General features: G+C 40.7%; 2 protein-coding genes across 2 annotated transcripts; both read left to right on the forward strand.

Moving 5' to 3' along the window:
* The first annotated feature begins 1126 nt into the window (after window positions 1-1126).
* Window positions 1127-5030, forward strand: LOC104442388 (hypothetical protein). Its single transcript, XM_010055819.3, has 3 exons — window positions 1127-1578; window positions 2361-2537; window positions 4611-5030. Exons 1-3 carry the CDS (start codon window positions 1513-1515, stop codon window positions 4821-4823), a joined length of 456 nt encoding a protein of 151 aa, XP_010054121.1. The 5' UTR covers window positions 1127-1512; the 3' UTR covers window positions 4824-5030.
* A 4102-nt stretch (window positions 5031-9132) lies between these two features.
* LOC104442387 (26S proteasome non-ATPase regulatory subunit 13 homolog B) lies at window positions 9133-16346 on the forward strand. The gene is made up of 6 exons (XM_010055814.3): window positions 9133-9421; window positions 11559-12002; window positions 12775-12855; window positions 14643-14839; window positions 14979-15078; window positions 15748-16346. The coding sequence occupies exons 1-6, from the start codon at window positions 9269-9271 to the stop codon at window positions 15931-15933; spliced, it is 1161 nt and encodes a 386-aa protein (XP_010054116.2). The 5' UTR covers window positions 9133-9268; the 3' UTR covers window positions 15934-16346.
* The last annotated feature ends 320 nt before the right edge of the window (window positions 16347-16666 follow it).

Consider the following 16666-nt stretch of genomic DNA (forward strand, 5'->3'; position numbering starts at 1 on the left):
CTCATTCGGTATAGATTGTAAAGACTTGCGGGCAGAAGGTGCCTAAGTTTGCTGTTATATCTTGAATGATGATTTTGAATTAGTTTCACAGGCTGGATAGGATTAGGACTTGGTTGTCTCCTCCACTTTCTCCATTATGTGCGCTTTGTGGACGGTGTTATGAGACTAGAGACGCCCTGTTCCTTAAAAGTGGCTACTCTAGTGAGGTGTGGAAAAAGGTTTTGGAGCTGTGTGCTATTGATAGATCTAATGGTGGTTTGATGACTAAGTTTACTTGGCTTAAGCAGGAGGAAGTTTGTGGTAAAGGTTTCGGATTTAGATTGATTAAAATTGGCTTGGGAAGGCAGTGCTTGTTACGCTTGGAAAGCGGGGAATGAATTGGTACATAGACATATTTGTGCCTCTTGCGAATCGAGTGACTAACATAATCATGTTTAGCTGTCAAATTTAGCATTGAAGGCCGAAGGGGAACTCGAGCACGGGAATAATCTCTCCTTTTTGGGGGCTCTTTTATGTTCTAATTGGCACATTCATTTCTGAAAATGTTTTTCATGCTGTGATGACTTGGTTTTTTTTATGCCTTGTAGGGGGGGTTTGGTCTACTCACCCTTTATCGTCATCGAATGAGAACTCAACTTACCCATAAAAGAAAGAGAGAGAAGAAACAATGGGGACTGGCATAGGCCCACCTGAACATGCAACATTACTTGCACTTGGGGGACATGAAATCAATGTTTCCCCAAAGTCTCCGTCCTTAAAACTCTTAGAAATCTGGACCCGGTAAAGATGGTGGATCCGTGCGAATTACTACTCCCATGCATCCATTTGGCAAATTTGGGAAAAGCCTTTGAATTGGCTTCTTCGTTGGGCAATAAAAAGAGCACCCACCTCGAAAAATGCCCCCATCTTTCATGGATTCTCTCTCTGAACCGACCTCCTCCCCTTTACTTCACTATCCAAGAATAAAATAAAATCGCCGTTATCATCACCATCCCAAATTAAAGTAATGATAATCATCGTGATAATGATTTTAATTGAAAGCATACCGACCATGAAAAAATATGGTAAGATTATCATTTCATCGCCATCACAGATTAAATTAATGACGCCATGCCCGGACACACAGAATCCACCCAACCCAGCACGGAACAAAAACAAAAGAACACCCACCGCGCGAAGCAAAGCAAAGCGAAGCAAAGCGAAGCAGAGCCAACCAATAGGCTCCCCCACATGTTCCTGTCCCTCCTCTTTCTCTCCCCTCGAAGGAATAGAAAGGAGGGAGGAGCAGCTCCCTGTGGTTGATCTTGATATTTTCTTGAGGTCGACTCTCTCTCTCTCTCTCTCTCTCTCTCTCTCTGGGCTCCATTTGAAGTCTGTCCACACAGAGAGAAGCGAGGGCATGGGAAACGCATAGGACAAACCAAGGCAAGATCAGGCCACCCTTTTTTCTGTTGATTTCTGGGTAGTGATTGATAGGACAGTTCCCTCGGCTGCGAAAAAAAGTTAAAGAAAATGGTGGGTCTCTTCTCAAAGTTCTCTGTGCACAGAGGTGGCCATCGACGGGCTCAAAGCGCTCTGGTGAGTAACCCCTTCTCTTTCTCTAAGCATGCGATTCTTGGTTTTCCTTACAAAGTCATTTCTTCAGTGAATTGCCGTTTCTTCTGATTTTTTTGTCGGCCCCTGGATTTGGAGATTAGCAGTTCAGATATGCTGCGTTCGATGAGTTCTTCGTGACTTTCGTTGACCTGTTCGATCGATTCAGTTTTTTCTCTTTTATTTATGAATTGGGTTGATCTGCTCTCAGGGATTTTTAATATACTTGAGTCTTAACTCTTTCTCGGTCTCGACATGTTGGATCGGTTCTCACAAGGAAGTTGACTGGTTTTTTTATTGTTTTCTACGTGAAATGCCTGATTTTGAGGGGTTGTAGCCTCCTTTCAAACTTTCAATTTTGGTCGTTCACTGGGCCTGATGTTCGAATTTGAGGGAAGTGCCCTGTCTGTACTGCATCCTAATGCGTTCATAGATTATACTCTTTGCACTGCATCCGAACGTGTCCTAAGATAATCTCTACGTTTCGAATTTCAGGTCTTAAATTTTCCAGTTACTGGTCGTCAGTTTCGATTGTGTTTAGCTTTATATCAATCTCACTAAAATTAGTCCTGCTGGAGTCATTTATCACAAAAAAACTTTGCCTTCCTTATGGATGACTGGAGAAAGTATCATATATTTCGTCTTGCTTCTCATCTGAGGATGCATGTACAATTTCTGTGTGATTCAACTCAAGCTCCTGTTCACAATCTTTTGTTATTAGTTCTTCACACCACCAATTTGCTTAGTACAGAGCTTCTTATGTGCAGGATGGGAGGGAAGTAGGGCCTCCAAATGCAGAGGATGCTAGCGCTGCCACTGCTGCAGCTGCTGCTTCTCATGGCATTGAAGTGGCGGTAGAGTTTAAGCCTGTTGAACATCCAATCGAACCTCTTGATAATGACCAACCAATTCAGTGCCCTCTGCCTGAACCTTCAATTCTAAATGTGAGATTATTCTCTTTCTTTAATTTTATTTTCTGATTTCTGCTGATATCCATTGTACTTATCAATATAATTTTAGATAATTTTGCTAAACTCTGGTGTTTTTTCTGTGTTGATGCCACCTGGTTTAGATTCATTGTCCCCCTATAGTTTGTTCGTTTCTCTGAGCTATACTTGTTTCACTTTCATATGAATTATAGCCACAGAAGAAGGAGAAACATTCATAAATACTCCTGTTTGCCAGGTTCACATTCTGCTAACAAGTAATGACTAATTTAGTGAAGAGAATGATGACCAGAACAGTATCTGTGCATAACCATATATTAAATTTATTGAAGCTGTTGAAGTTTTTCACTGGGAACGTATTCTCTGCTCCAGAAATTTGCCCTATCTAGATGCAGCTACTAGGCTTTTGGGGGAGAGAGAGAGAGAGAGAGAGAGAGGGAGGGACTAAAATGTTCCATTCTATAATTTTTGGTTTGGGAGGGTGATTCAGATGTCAATACACATGGGCTATGGATTGCTTATCAAGAATCATCAGATCTTGACTTAATTAGCATCCACGAGAGTAGGAAGTAAGTAAAGAGATGGAAAATTGGAATTGATTCATTACCTAACCATTCACTAAATAGTGCTTTAAGTAAGTCAAGAGATGGAAATTTGGAATTGTTTAATTACCTAACCTTTACTGAATAATGCTCGAAGTTGGGTGTCAAGCAACAAATTCCCTAGTTGTATTTAGTGCTATGGTGGATGAAGGTGGGATTGCTTAAGCTCATACATCGTGATAGTCATCCAGAGTTGGAGAACCAGTCTTGGCAATCAGCTTTACTAATTCTGTAGGCACTGTTGATTATTGGAAGAGTCCAGGTGCTGTGATTGCTGAACACTTAAAGAGGGCATTAGAAATTCGGAGTTGTCCTTTTCTTTTCCCGTTAAGTGTTGAGAGTTGTTACATTTAATGATATGACGTTTTACATGACAAACAAAGTGGCATGTCTTCCCTGGGTAAGCTCTTTATACATCTCAAATAAGCATTTCCACTGGTGTTTTCTTGTCCTGCTTAGGTCCAATATGTTTTGATTTTGTGAGGTTAACACTGAAAGTGGTTTACTTAAGGTTCCCAATTTACTAGGACAAAGAGAGACGTATTAGTATTGCGATATTCAGGACAGAATTGTTAGCAGAACTTAAGTTTTCAAATCTGTATTTTGATTTTAGCCTAGTCGAAAATCAGCAGTGAAACCATGCATCTAATCAGTCTATCTTGATTGTGCTTAGAATGTGAATCCCTTGAGCTTCACACTAGAGCCCAAAATTAAATCCTTCAGTTGCTTGATGATTGAAGAATTCTCATTGGGGAAGCTGGTGCATCATCACATCACGTCATCAAACCACAGAAAACGGGTCTTCTTCTGTCAGTTTGGCCTGAAACTACTAGTAGATTTTGCCTGTAGATACGTTCAATTATATAGGGTATTTCACTTCCTTTTCAGGCACAATAATGGCTGATAAAGTTTTGTGTGATGTGTTCTTTTCATTGCCTGCTAACATGAAGCGTATTAATTTTCTGATATAGCACAAACCCTTGGTTATAAGATGGCTGTCGGCCTAATCTAGTTATGTGGAATTGCTATCCGGCACTTGTCATGCCGGATAAAATACAATGAAGTGGAATAAGTTAAATCAGAAAAAAAAAAAAAAATATAGTCTCATAGACCTTTATATAAACTTTGAAACTGAAAATGTTCTCATCAGCTTTGTTTTTTAGCATGAACTCATGAATGCAAAGTGGGCAAGAAAAAAAAGAGATTCTTATATTATCCTTTGCATCATGGAGTTGCTTCTGATGGTGACAATTTATATCGAGTTATTGAGCTGGCACCATTGTTGCTCAAGAACAGGAAAGCGGCTACACATTCCTGCACATTTCCGTCACAGTAACAGTTGCATGCTTGGACATGTTTGCAATTTTTGGGTTTAAATTCGATTGTAGTTTCATCTTTTGGCATCAGCGGTTCTCTCTTGTAAGAATTTATCTGCACTGTATCTGACATTTAGTTCTTCAATTATCAGGATGGAAGAATTTGGAAAGAGCGAGTATCTGCGACTGTGCGGAGAAGAGTTGACCTACCCATCATGAAAGAAAGTGGGTCTATTGAATCTGAATCTACCGCTGGGTCAAGACAACGACCAGCTACCATCAATCGCATGATTTTGCCCTCAATGAGCGCCCCAGAACACAATCTTCTAAAGTTACTAGAAGAATGTAACGCCCCCGGGATGTGATAACTTCTTGTGATTCTCATCTTGCCAGTTGCTCGAGAGATTGAAATCGACAATTTGAATACCTGTTCCTCACTTGCCTCCTTTCCTATGTGTACCCTTAATTTCGTATTGGTTCATGAATATATATGTATCCACAGATGAGTCGATTGAAGGAAACGGTTCACACATCTAATCGTTTGAAGGTATAAAAGTTTCAGTTTCTGCATAGTGACTTTGGTATATTCATTGTTTTCATTTCGCAGTATGCCAATAAGCCCGACTTGTCGGTTGGAGTTTATGTTGTCACAAGTCCGGGATTAGATTCTTGTCCAGCCTTGTGATTCATCTCCGATGAAACACTGAACCGTTTGCCTTCTTTGGCTGGATTTGGATAAATACCTGCCCTCCAGTGTTGTTATCCTGCCTTTTCTGTCGTGTAAGGACACTCAAGCTTGAAAGTTGCTCCCATTCCTTGGAGAACTTCAGAATCTTATGCTAGAGAAAGAGCAATGTGCTTGGTTTCCTTCAGCGTCAAACACTCTCAAACGAGTCATCAACAAGGGTTGCCCTAGTAAAGTTTCCCCCTCCCTCCCTCCCTGCTCCCTTCCTCTAGTAACAAGTGATCCTCTCTCCTTTTTCTAACTCTATGTGCATCGCTTGCCCAATCGATGATACAAGCGGCTGTTCTATTTCATTAAGGTGCTGGATTTTGGCAATAAGTTTACAGGTTTAACTTGTGCTTTGCATGGAACTGTCGTAATTCCCCAATGCATTGGTGAATTCCCCAACTTTAATGGATATCTAATTGCATATCACCCAGTACACGTTGACATTTAGACAGACACCCAACCGATAAACTTTCAAGTCGAGAGCCTGCTGTCGCTGAATTGGGAATGTACATTTACAGGACCATTAGGACAAGCAAGCAAGAGCACTCCAGCCTTCCCAGAAACTGATCATTTACAATAGGAGAACCTTGATCAACACTTGGGACTCCGAGGAAACATTCTTGGGAAAAAGAAGAAAGATGCATAATGAAAATGAAAACCGGTTTTCGGAAAAATTCCCGGCAAAGTGATTTATACAGGCAACTTGGGAACTTGAAATGGACGGTAGGCCGTTGGGTCGACCAGATGCTTCCGAGGGCCGCGGTCGCTCCCATGGTTCATCCATGGCTGCTTCTGCCACGCACCGCGCGGCGTCTCCGCTTGTTCTTTGCCTGCAACTGCTGCCGGAAGAGAGGACATGGAGGCGATGAAGATGAGGAGGATAGTGAGGACTGTGAACGAGACTCTGAACCGCACCATTTCTGCTGCTGCTTCTTCTTCTTTTTCTGCCTTGGGGCTAAGCAGTGGGGTGGGTGACGGTAACGTGAGAGGAGGTGGGCTTAAATAAAGAGGGAGGGGGGTTGTATCAGGCGATGATGGCTTTCCTTTGCTTGGCATTCACGTGAGAATCATTTCGCCTCCCACTCCATTTTACCTGAAAAGAGGGACGAATTATTATGGTCTTGGGTGGGTGAGGGCCGGTTGTTGCTTGCTGCCTCTATCATTCATGATTCTATTAGCGGAATCTGGCTACCAAAAAAATTGAATTATATTAGCACTAATGGTCCTGTCATTGAGTGGTCTAATATGTGAATTATGACACCCAGAATGAAAAATAGCATCGTGCAAAGGCGCGGAGAATTGACAGTTGACATATTAGTTATCAAATATACCTAACAACTTACTTCCCTGAGACAAATTCCAATGTCTTCTCACATTATATGCTTGGATATGCATACATAAGAGAATACGTTAATATGACTTAGGGCGTGCATGACAATATTTATGTTCTAGAAATTAATTTATATTCCCTGACGAGTTTCTGAGCAATGGAATACATTTAATAACGATTCAAAATTTATGTTTCTAAAACAAAAATTCAATTGATAAAAATTTCTATTTCTTGGGGGCGACGGTTGGCGTTCGACGACTAGCAGCCAACAGATGTTTGGCGTCCCACGAGTGGTGAGTGGGCGGCGGGCGATAACGAGAGTGAATGATGAGAAAGATTTTCATTTCTTACTTTTATTCCGGAAATAAAAAAGTTAAAAATTTTAGTTTTTTTTTTTTTTTGCTCTAAATTTATTTCTAGATTATAAATTTATTCCAGAAATGGAAAAATGAAAATTGCATTACGAAATGGATTTCTATTTTAAATCTATTCCGTAGAAACATGAAAATAAAGAAATAGAGAAATAAAATTTTTGCCATACACGTTCTTAAAATCCTGTGGCTATTTTTGAGATAGGTGCACACACCTTTGAATTCGAACTCGAACAAATTGTTAAACCATCCCAAGTGAATTGAGACGGTTTTTCACATCAATAGCATGAAGAACACATCAATTTTGCTAATTTTGTGTCTAGGTTACAAAAACCAAGCGAGGAACCATCGATTTCATATCGAAACTAAGTTATTTTCTCGTGAAAAGCGTATAGCACCGTGTGATATCATGACATTGCATAATTTGCATTGTCAAGTACATAAGATTTCTATGACCCCAAAAAAGAAAGAAAAAAAGGTTCATAAGATGTCCATACTTGGAAAGTTAAGAAAGGATAGGGGGGGAAAAAGAGGATGGTACTGTCCGCTCTATAGACCCAATTATGGATCTGGACACGAAACATAAACAGAGTGGGGCTGAGCAGGTGTACTCCTTCTTGGGCTTGCTTGCCCACTTCGATCCAGTTAAGACATACACACAGCCCCACACCGGAATGGGCATGGGCGAAAAGCGGGGTGGCAACGTGGAACCTTGGGATCGACGCCTGGTTAATACCTTTCGATTTTTATGTGGCGCTTTCGCTGCTCCCAGTTATGCCAAGCATTTACAGCTTCTTTATTTGTGGTTTTGTTTTTTGCTACTTTTATATTTCATTTCTCGTTAAGGATCATTACCCGAATTTGCTCCCCGATAACCCCATCCGCCACGATTTTGTTGAAACCTTGCAAGCACGAGCGGGAGTAGTCCATTCTTTTCCCTTTAAAAATCCTAAAACTATTATAATTGTGTCAATTTAATAATAAATATTTTCATAATTTATCAATTAAATCATTTCGTCTAATATTGATTGGAAATCATTATCATTAAGTTAGGTACATTATGTGGCACAATCAATGTTCATGTAGACATTTTAATATTTTGAATTTTTATAATTTTTTGTTTTCTTCTATTTTTTTCTCTTTTCATTTTGCCTAGCGAAGGTCGCTAGGAAGCCCTTGTTGGCCATTGGCAAAGGCAACCCTCACCTATAGCTGCCGGGGTTACAATGGCCTTGGGCAAGGCCTTCGAGGTTGGTGAGGAGCTAAGCGAGGTTGCAACCCTCATCGGTGGTGGGTGAGGGTTTGCTGGCCCTTGTTAGTGTCTGATGAGGGCTTGTTGGCCCTCATAGACAAAATTTTAAAGAAAAGAATGTATAAAAATTATTTAAATTGGTGTTGATCGGGTCATGTAAAACAATCGGTAGTTATCACCCATAAGTGAAGCTTGACATTTCAAAACTCCATTTTCTCTTTGGACAAAGGTATATGGCGCTTTTCAAGTCAACCACCATTCTTAGAAGAAGCCAATTTGTCTAGCAAGTCGGACTCCATGCCATGGTGCACATGGAGTGCAATTCAATATCCACACATGCGCTTGCCTTATCCAACTAGTCGGTCCATAAAGATAAAGGATATCTCGTGACCCTAGTGAGGTTGCGTGTCGCCGATGATATGCGAGAAAATCCAAGGTAAATGACAAGCGAATAATTAAATGCCATAATTCTGAATCCTTTATCAAGGATATTTATGAAAGTGATGTGTGCCCCTGTGAGATTCTCATGTGCTCAATGGTGGGTCCTGCAATGGTCCTCATCGACCACAAGCGAAGGTCATGCCACGCTCGTTAGCAGCCCCGTGGGGAAATGTGGGGACAAATTCAAACGGTGAGACGATGGTAAATGTGGGGACAAACAATCAAAATCACATTTTTTTTTTTTTTTTTTACGTTCGCTTTTCTCTCTACAGCATTTACTCCTCCACTGCCGGCCGACATCAAAATCACATTTTTTTTTTTTTTTGACGGTCGGGCATTGGACATGCGATGGAAATGGGTCCCACGTGGAACAGCAGAAGAACCTGGAAAAGGACGGATTCTAGGATTCTACACAGCCGAAGCTGGACCTCTTCCGATTGGCCCGACCCAACAGGAAAGTGGTGGGGGAAAAGCCCGACCCGAATCATCCGGGTTCGCTCATCGTCCTCCTCCTGGAGAATAAAAAAGAAGAGAGGGAGACGAGACAAAAAGGAAGAGGGAACGCAGAGAGAGAGAGAGAAAGAGAGAGGTGTGTTTCTCAGATTTTTCTCTCGCGACCCATCCGAGCCCGAAACTCTCTCTCTCTCTCTCTCTCGCGCTTGCTCGCGCGCTTGGAAGCGGCCATGGCTGCTCTGCAATACTTGGATTCGCAGCGGACCGCGCATCCGGAGAAGGCGGATTGGTACAATGCGCTGGAGGATCTGTACCAGCGGAAGCTCTGGCACCAGCTCACCCTCAAGCTCGAGCAGTTCGTCTCCCACGCCGCCGCTCCTCAGGTCACTCTCGCTCCCCCACCCCCACCCCCTCCCTCTTCTCGCGACTCTCTCTCTTTGGTCCCCGCGCGTCTCTGGCCGTCGCGGCGGTGTAGATCTTGCGGAGGGGGGAGCTCCTGTTTTGGGCGCGTTTGACTTGCTTCACTGCTGAACTTCGCTCTTTCTACGCTGCTTCGCGACGTGAATCGGGGGTTTCGGAATTCGCGCTTGCTGCTCTTGGTTTTGGTTTCCTTCCAAAAGGAATCGAATTTGTTGTGCGCGCGCTTTGGGCTCATTTATTGGCGGAGTAAATGAGCTTCCCGTTCGCGTGCTGGTCGTTTCGTGTGTGCGCAATTGGAATTTAGGTCTTCTCTGATTTCACTCGGGATGATTACAGTTTTCAAACGCTCCTTCTTTAGGTGAATTGGGTATTGTGGGGCTCTTGGTTAGGTTAACTGATTTGAAGGTTGAGGGGATCTGCATCCGAGTCGATGGGCACCTCAGGAGATTTCCGGGTTGAATTCGTGGATATTTGGCCAGAAACAAGATGGGATATGTGATATGAAAGTGTCGTCAAAAGGTTGTTTAGCTGGCTCTCTTGTCTTGTAGAAGCAAGAGATAGTGTGGAGATGAAGTGTTTCATTAATCTGGTGCAAACAATATAGTCCTTTTCCGATACCTTAGCATGGTTATATAATGATGAGCTGGTCGAGTGCAAAGTTTTAGATAACAAGGTCAGATGAGCTGAAGCTGAAGAATCTGGTCCATGGCTTATGGTTCTTGCCAAAATGACTGCTTTTACCTAAATTGAGTATAGGTGGAATACATGGGTTGCTAGGTCTTCGTGTCAAGTATGTAGGCTTTCATCGTGAATTTTAGACTTCTAATCTATCAAGGAGCATGGTTAGATTAAGAGCCAGTGAGCATTATGTGGAATTGGATTGTTGTGCATCTGATATCTTTCACTTGATAATTGGTGCTTGGTTTCCCTTTCTTAAGGGTATGATTGTGCCATTCACTTGCAATTTTAGTATTAAACATCCGCTACCTGCTGGGAGTATAAATTTCAGAGCAGTTGAGTTTATATGGTATCAAAGTGCGCTGGGATTTAGTGAATCTCACATCCTTAGTGTTATCTTGGTTGGTTTGGATTATGAATGAAGCCTTAGAAACTTTTGCACTCATATAGAGAACCTAATTATCTGTTATTATTGCTACTTGTAACACCCCGTGTCCGCATCTTGTGGGAGAGCACTTGTTGATGTTATTCGAACACTTGAGCACTCCTTTTGAGATTTCTCTCATGTTTAAAGGGCTGGGTGATTCCAAGTGGTATTAGTGTGGATCCTTTCCTGTAGATGTGTTAGTTCAAGGAAGAACTAGGTGGGGAAGTTTGGGAAACCTTACTAAAGACACACCTTCAGATAAATGCTGCTTTGATATTCCTTTTTTGGGTTGTACTGACCTGGATTGAGCCGTGTTGTTACACGAGTTATGGGGATGTTCATCTTTTAGTACAACTCATTCTGGGGATATATTGTAGGCTGGGGAATTTTAGCAATGTCTTTGACTTTTGATTTTTATTGTGGCATTTGGCATCTGGGATCTTACGTTATTTTTTTGGCCATCTACTGTATTTTATAGTTTTTTTGGTCAAATACTGTATTTTATAGATGACTCTGGCTTATTTTGAATAATTCTGATGTACTGCCCTCTCAAGAGGCCTTGCGGCAGGCCTCTCTGATGATTCCTCCCTTGGCTTCCCTTTTAGAATTTCTGAACATTATATAGAATTGTTTTTGTTATATTGAGTAAAATTCTTAAGCCATATTGTAGAAGCGGGGAAGCCACTGGGTTCTAGTTCTTAATGATGGCCAGACAGCTTTTTTTCCAACTGTTTCTGCACATAGGATTAGACTGTAAATCTTAATATTAACTCTTCAATTCATAGATCATAAACCAATATCCATCAAGCAGCTATATCAACCATCAAGCTTGCAATCATTATTTCATCTTTCCTTTGGGGTCAGTACCATTAGTTTCTTAAAAACATTTGCTATTGTTATCATAAGAAATCTTATGGTTATTGGTTTCTTTTCAGGAATGGTATTTACTTTTTCAGAACTGCTTATCAACTATTGTCTGTTGATACTTGTTTCAGGACGGAGATATGTTGATTCAGTTATATCATAATTTCATCACGGACTTTGAGACTAAAATAAATCCCCTTAAGCTTGCCCATTTCGCTACCATAGTCTCTCGCCAGTATAAAGAGAAAGAAGCTGCCATCAGTTATCTTGAAGGCATCATAGAGAAACTTCAGTCTACGAGGGAACAGCGTATAGAGGAGGCCATCCTCTACATTAAGATGCAGATAGCCATGTTCAAACTGGATAATGACCAAAAAGAATGCAAAAAGCTTCTGGAAGAGGGAAAGAGTACTCTGGACAGCATGACTGACATTGATCCATCTGTCTATGCTAGCTATTACTGGGTTTCATCACAGTGCCATAAATTACGCAAAGAATATGCTGAGTTCTACAGAAGTGCTCTTTTATATTTGGCATACACATCAGTAGACTCCCTCTCAGCTTCATTTAAGCAGGTATTTCTGACATGTCTTCTACTTGTTAAACAGCCTCTTATTGGCTCAAAGACTATCATTTAAGAAGGCTTAACTAGAATCCTTACATATTTTGTAACGTAATGGAGGAATTCATCAGAATATAACTTAAGGAACTCATCAGAATAAATCTTATCAGCTCTGTTTGATGCATTTGCTATACTTCTATCATTTTCTAGGGTTTGTGAATTTGAATTAGATCATCAAATTATAGATAATACAATCTAAATGAGATACTTTTCATTGTATGCAGCCTGGGTCTAGTTGTAAAATTCTGCCTATCGTACTTGATGTCTCAATTTTATTATTTTGAAGGGCATATATGTGCTTAATTAGATTATCATATTTTTTCAGTTGGTTCACAGATTGTGTTTCTTTTGCTGTCTTTGCTGATACAATACAAACGCTTTTCTTTAAGGTGTTTTTCCAGGATGTTTGCAACCTAATTGTCTTGCAGGAATATTGCTTCAAATGTAGTTTGAAAATACTGTTGTGTTGCTATAAAGAAAAAAGTAGTTCATCGTGCTTCCTTTTATAAATACATGTTTGAAAAGTGGTTGCTAGATCATCACCATCTTGGCCTATCTGTCTGCTGGCAGGAATAGATGTTACTGCTTGGATACACCTGACTACTATAAGTCACTACCACTAACTAATCATTGTTTTCCTGGTGCTTTCTTATTTATCTCGATGTAAGAGCTCTGAGTTATGTATGATCCAATGCTAATGCTACAATTGTGAATTTAATATTTAGGACTTGGCATTTGATTTGTCCCTTTCTGCCTTGCTGGGAGACAACATCTACAACTTTGGCGAGCTGCTAGCTCATCCTATTGTAAGTGTGCCTTATTGTGAAATTTCTGTCAGAATCATAGGTCTCTGATCTGTGGATAGTTTACAATTAGCAAATAATTCAATGAGGTAGTGGAATCTAATATGCCATTGTTGTTGATTGTTTTCTTCTGGTAAGTTGCCTTTTCCTATGAAATATGTGACTATTGTTTAGGATCTTTGAGAATACTTAGAATTTAGTTCTGTCCTTAGCAATTCATTGCCACGCTTGGAAACCATCTTTCAAGTCGTTGCCAATAATTGGCCTCAGTACCCAGTTACAATTATTGAGAACTCCGTCTGCAGTTGATAAGAGAAGTTGCTGTTGAAGGCAATTTTTTCAAGAACCGAAGTGGGCTGGCCGGCCTCTTCATTTGGTTTCAAACCAGGTATTGGTCATGCCTCGGTTGGTTCAGTGCTCTGTAGCGCTGGAGGTTAAGAAGCCGTCAAGACACAAGTTGACACTGTTTAAAACCTTGAGTCGGATCAATTCTGTTTTTTCCTAGTATTGGTCTTTCTGGAAATTAGAGGCATGATTCAGGAGAGGGATTTGAGGCAATGCTCTGTGAAGGCAAATATTGATGACAGGCAAATGATTTATTGTTGACAAAACCTCGTCCCATTTTAATAGAACATTGAATTGCGGTGCAGTTAACCCGCTGCAATTAATCTGACTGCCCAACCATTAACATCATGCAGTGCTTACCTGCCATCTCGGATGGGCAAATTTTAAGTCTAGCGTATTATTTTTGTAGGAATTAATATTATCTTGATAGGCTTTCTACTGCACCTAGTTTAACTTGTTAAGTCACTAATCGAGTTTGGTCTAGTTTAAGCTACAGTGCAGTTTTGAAAACATTGGTTGAAGGTAGGGTTCACTGCAGATAAGCTAGTTTCAAGTCGCACCTTCATCATTATAACTTTAAAATCTTTAAACCTGATAGTCAAATCCCATAGCATCTAACTAGAACTCTTTTGAACCCTGGAATGTCAAATTTCATATAGAAAAGTTGGGATGATTTTTCTTTTGGGTTGGAAAATCTTATCATTTTTCTTTTGGCTTGTTGTTAAATCTGGATTCGCTCATTACATCTTGATATCCTACATTTTTTTGGATATCAAGCTTTTGTCTTGCTTCAAGGGCGATACTCTAAATGGGGTTATATTCACACTTAAACATTCACAAGATGCTTTCTTTGGAATCACATAGCAGTTAGCAAGTTGTCAGATTTCTCTGACTATCTGACAAATTTATATCGATTGTTGTGCTGGTCGTCATTTGATGACAGGTGTCACAATCACCTTAGGTTTCTCTTGTCCATAATGGGACAGTAAGCTGATGTCATTGTCATCTCCTTGGATTTTAATGGTCTTGCTGACTGCCTTGAATATCCATCTCAAAAACTTGTAAAAAAACCATCCAAAAGATGGGTGCCATTGATATAGATGCTGACCCGACTCACTGGTGGGAGTTGGTGGAGGCTTAAGTAGGATGTTCTGATCTTTCATTGTAGGAAATTGCTGGTGGGTGGAGCTCATACATGAGACCTGCTTGGTCAGATCTTTATCATTGTAGGAAATTAATGGCAGTGTGTTGTGGAACTTATGAGTTCCAACAGCCCCAGTGACATGGTTTAATACTTCTTTTTGATAAGGATTGCTTAATACTTAAGCCTGGAGGCTTCTATTCATTGGAATTACGAGATTTATGGTTTTTTGTCTTATTGACTTAGTGTTGTTGATAAGGTCAAGTTGTACTGATCTATCCACACCTTTCCTTGAATGTTGCAGATAAAGAGCCTTGAGGGGACAAAGGTTGGGTGGCTATACTATATTCTCCAGGCATTTAACGCAGGCGATTTAGTTCGTTATAGGGAACTGTGCCATGTCCACAGTGCTGCTCTTAATGCCCAACCAGGCTTGGTTGAGAATGAGAATAAGCTATTGGAAAAGATCAACATTCTCAGCCTTATGGAAATCATCTTCAGGTATGATTATCTTTCATTCAATGCTGTGGGTATGATTATCTTCCTTCATCACTTGGGGGGTAGTCTTTATCTTTGTATTAATGCATAGGATTTTTGTTGTCCTAATGCTGATGGAGAAAGGGAATGTGAATTTTTGCAGTCGACCATCTGAGGATCGAACCATTCCGTTGAGTGTCATTGCAGAGCGCACAGAACTTTCTACGCAGGATGTTGAGCATCTTCTTATGAAGAGTTTGTCTGTAAGTATAATTTTAAGGTTTGCATTATTTTCACTTTAATGAGTATCCACTGTGTCTTGACATTACCTGTGAGGAGCTCCCGTGACTGTGAATGAAGCAAACGAAGCTTCTGTTGTTGGTTCATTACACAGAATTAGTTCAGTTCCAGGTTTTTATTTTTTGGGCAGTTAGATTTTCCATTGGTAATATTAGGTTTGCTGCATACGGATGAAGGGACTAGAAGTTGGCTGGTTGGCTGCACTGACTGTATCTATAGCAACAGCTTTGAAAATGTTCCCTGTTAATAGACTTAGCTGGTATTAATTAATCATAAATAGTTTTGTACGGTAGGTGGTGGTCGCATATGTGAATCAGCATTTCTTTCTGTTCTTTCACCATTGATGCCAACTGTTATAATTAAGGGGTAGAAGATGCTTACTTTGAGTTGTTCTTGCTTGTGAACCGACCACCACTAATTCTGGTATAAGGATGAAAGAGCTTTGGATATGCATCAGTGTCTGTTTCCGAAAATTTAGAGAAACATTATCCGTTTCTGTGTACAGTATTGTGGCAAGTACTTGGATTTTATAATTGCTTGCACCTTTTCTGCTCTAGCATATTTACTGGAAAACCGATATTGAAGCATTTACCTTATTTTACGGTAGTCTAACCATTAGAATCTCAACTCAGGTTCATCTTATTGAGGGTGTAATCGATCAAGTTGAGGGGACAGTATACGTTTCATGGGTGCAGCCGAGAGTTTTGGGGATTCCACAGGTCACATCGCTGCGTGACCGATTGGACAATTGGGTGGACAAAGTATGCACGGCCTTAATATCCGTTGAAGCAGAAACTCCAGATCTTGTTGCTCCATAATTCTTACTGAGTTCCTGTTCTCCATTTTGCAACGATCTTCTGCTTTGAACTGAAAGAAGAGAGAAAAAGGAGCCACTTATAGCGAGTCTCTGGATCTAGGCAGTTATGCATCTCAGTTTGCTTCCTTGGTGCTTCATTATTTTATGCCTAATTCTTCTCCAGAATCAGCAATTCCTCGAACTTCCGTACGGCTAAGATGAGTCTTGAGGATTAGGAATGTCTTAGATCTGTGGCGGCTCGGCTCTGCCCTTTGGGTATGGTCATTGAAACATGGACTGATTTATTTTGCCTCGGTTGTGTCCTTTTTGATCCGCTATTACGTGGATCAACGAATGCTGTGGGAGAATTTTTGTAGCTTTGTGACTTCCAGAATGAATATAATTTAGATGAATGGACGGCCCGTTCGTAGCTGCCTTGTGGGGGTGCTTACCTGTGTACTAATGCATTGAATGGTACTACTAACAACAAAGTGCCCATTGCTGAAAACCGTACAAGCCTCATGTGGATATACGAGGAAAGAGCAATGCTGAGAGTACGACGCTAACAAAGTAATGTGACTAGTGTGTTTTTTTTTGGTCATATAAATGTGACTATAGTGGAGAGCTTGAATATCGCCCATTTGTCGAGTACCGGCTGGTGTTTGTTAGATCATTTTGCTGATCCATTTTAATTTTAGTCAGCCTTTGTACTCTTAGACTACTGCAAGTGAATAAATGGATGGTACTCCTATAAG

The sequence above is a fragment of the Eucalyptus grandis genome, chromosome 4 (assembly GCF_016545825.1).
Source record: "Eucalyptus grandis isolate ANBG69807.140 chromosome 4, ASM1654582v1, whole genome shotgun sequence".
Classification (NCBI taxonomy): Eukaryota; Viridiplantae; Streptophyta; class Magnoliopsida; order Myrtales; family Myrtaceae; genus Eucalyptus; species Eucalyptus grandis.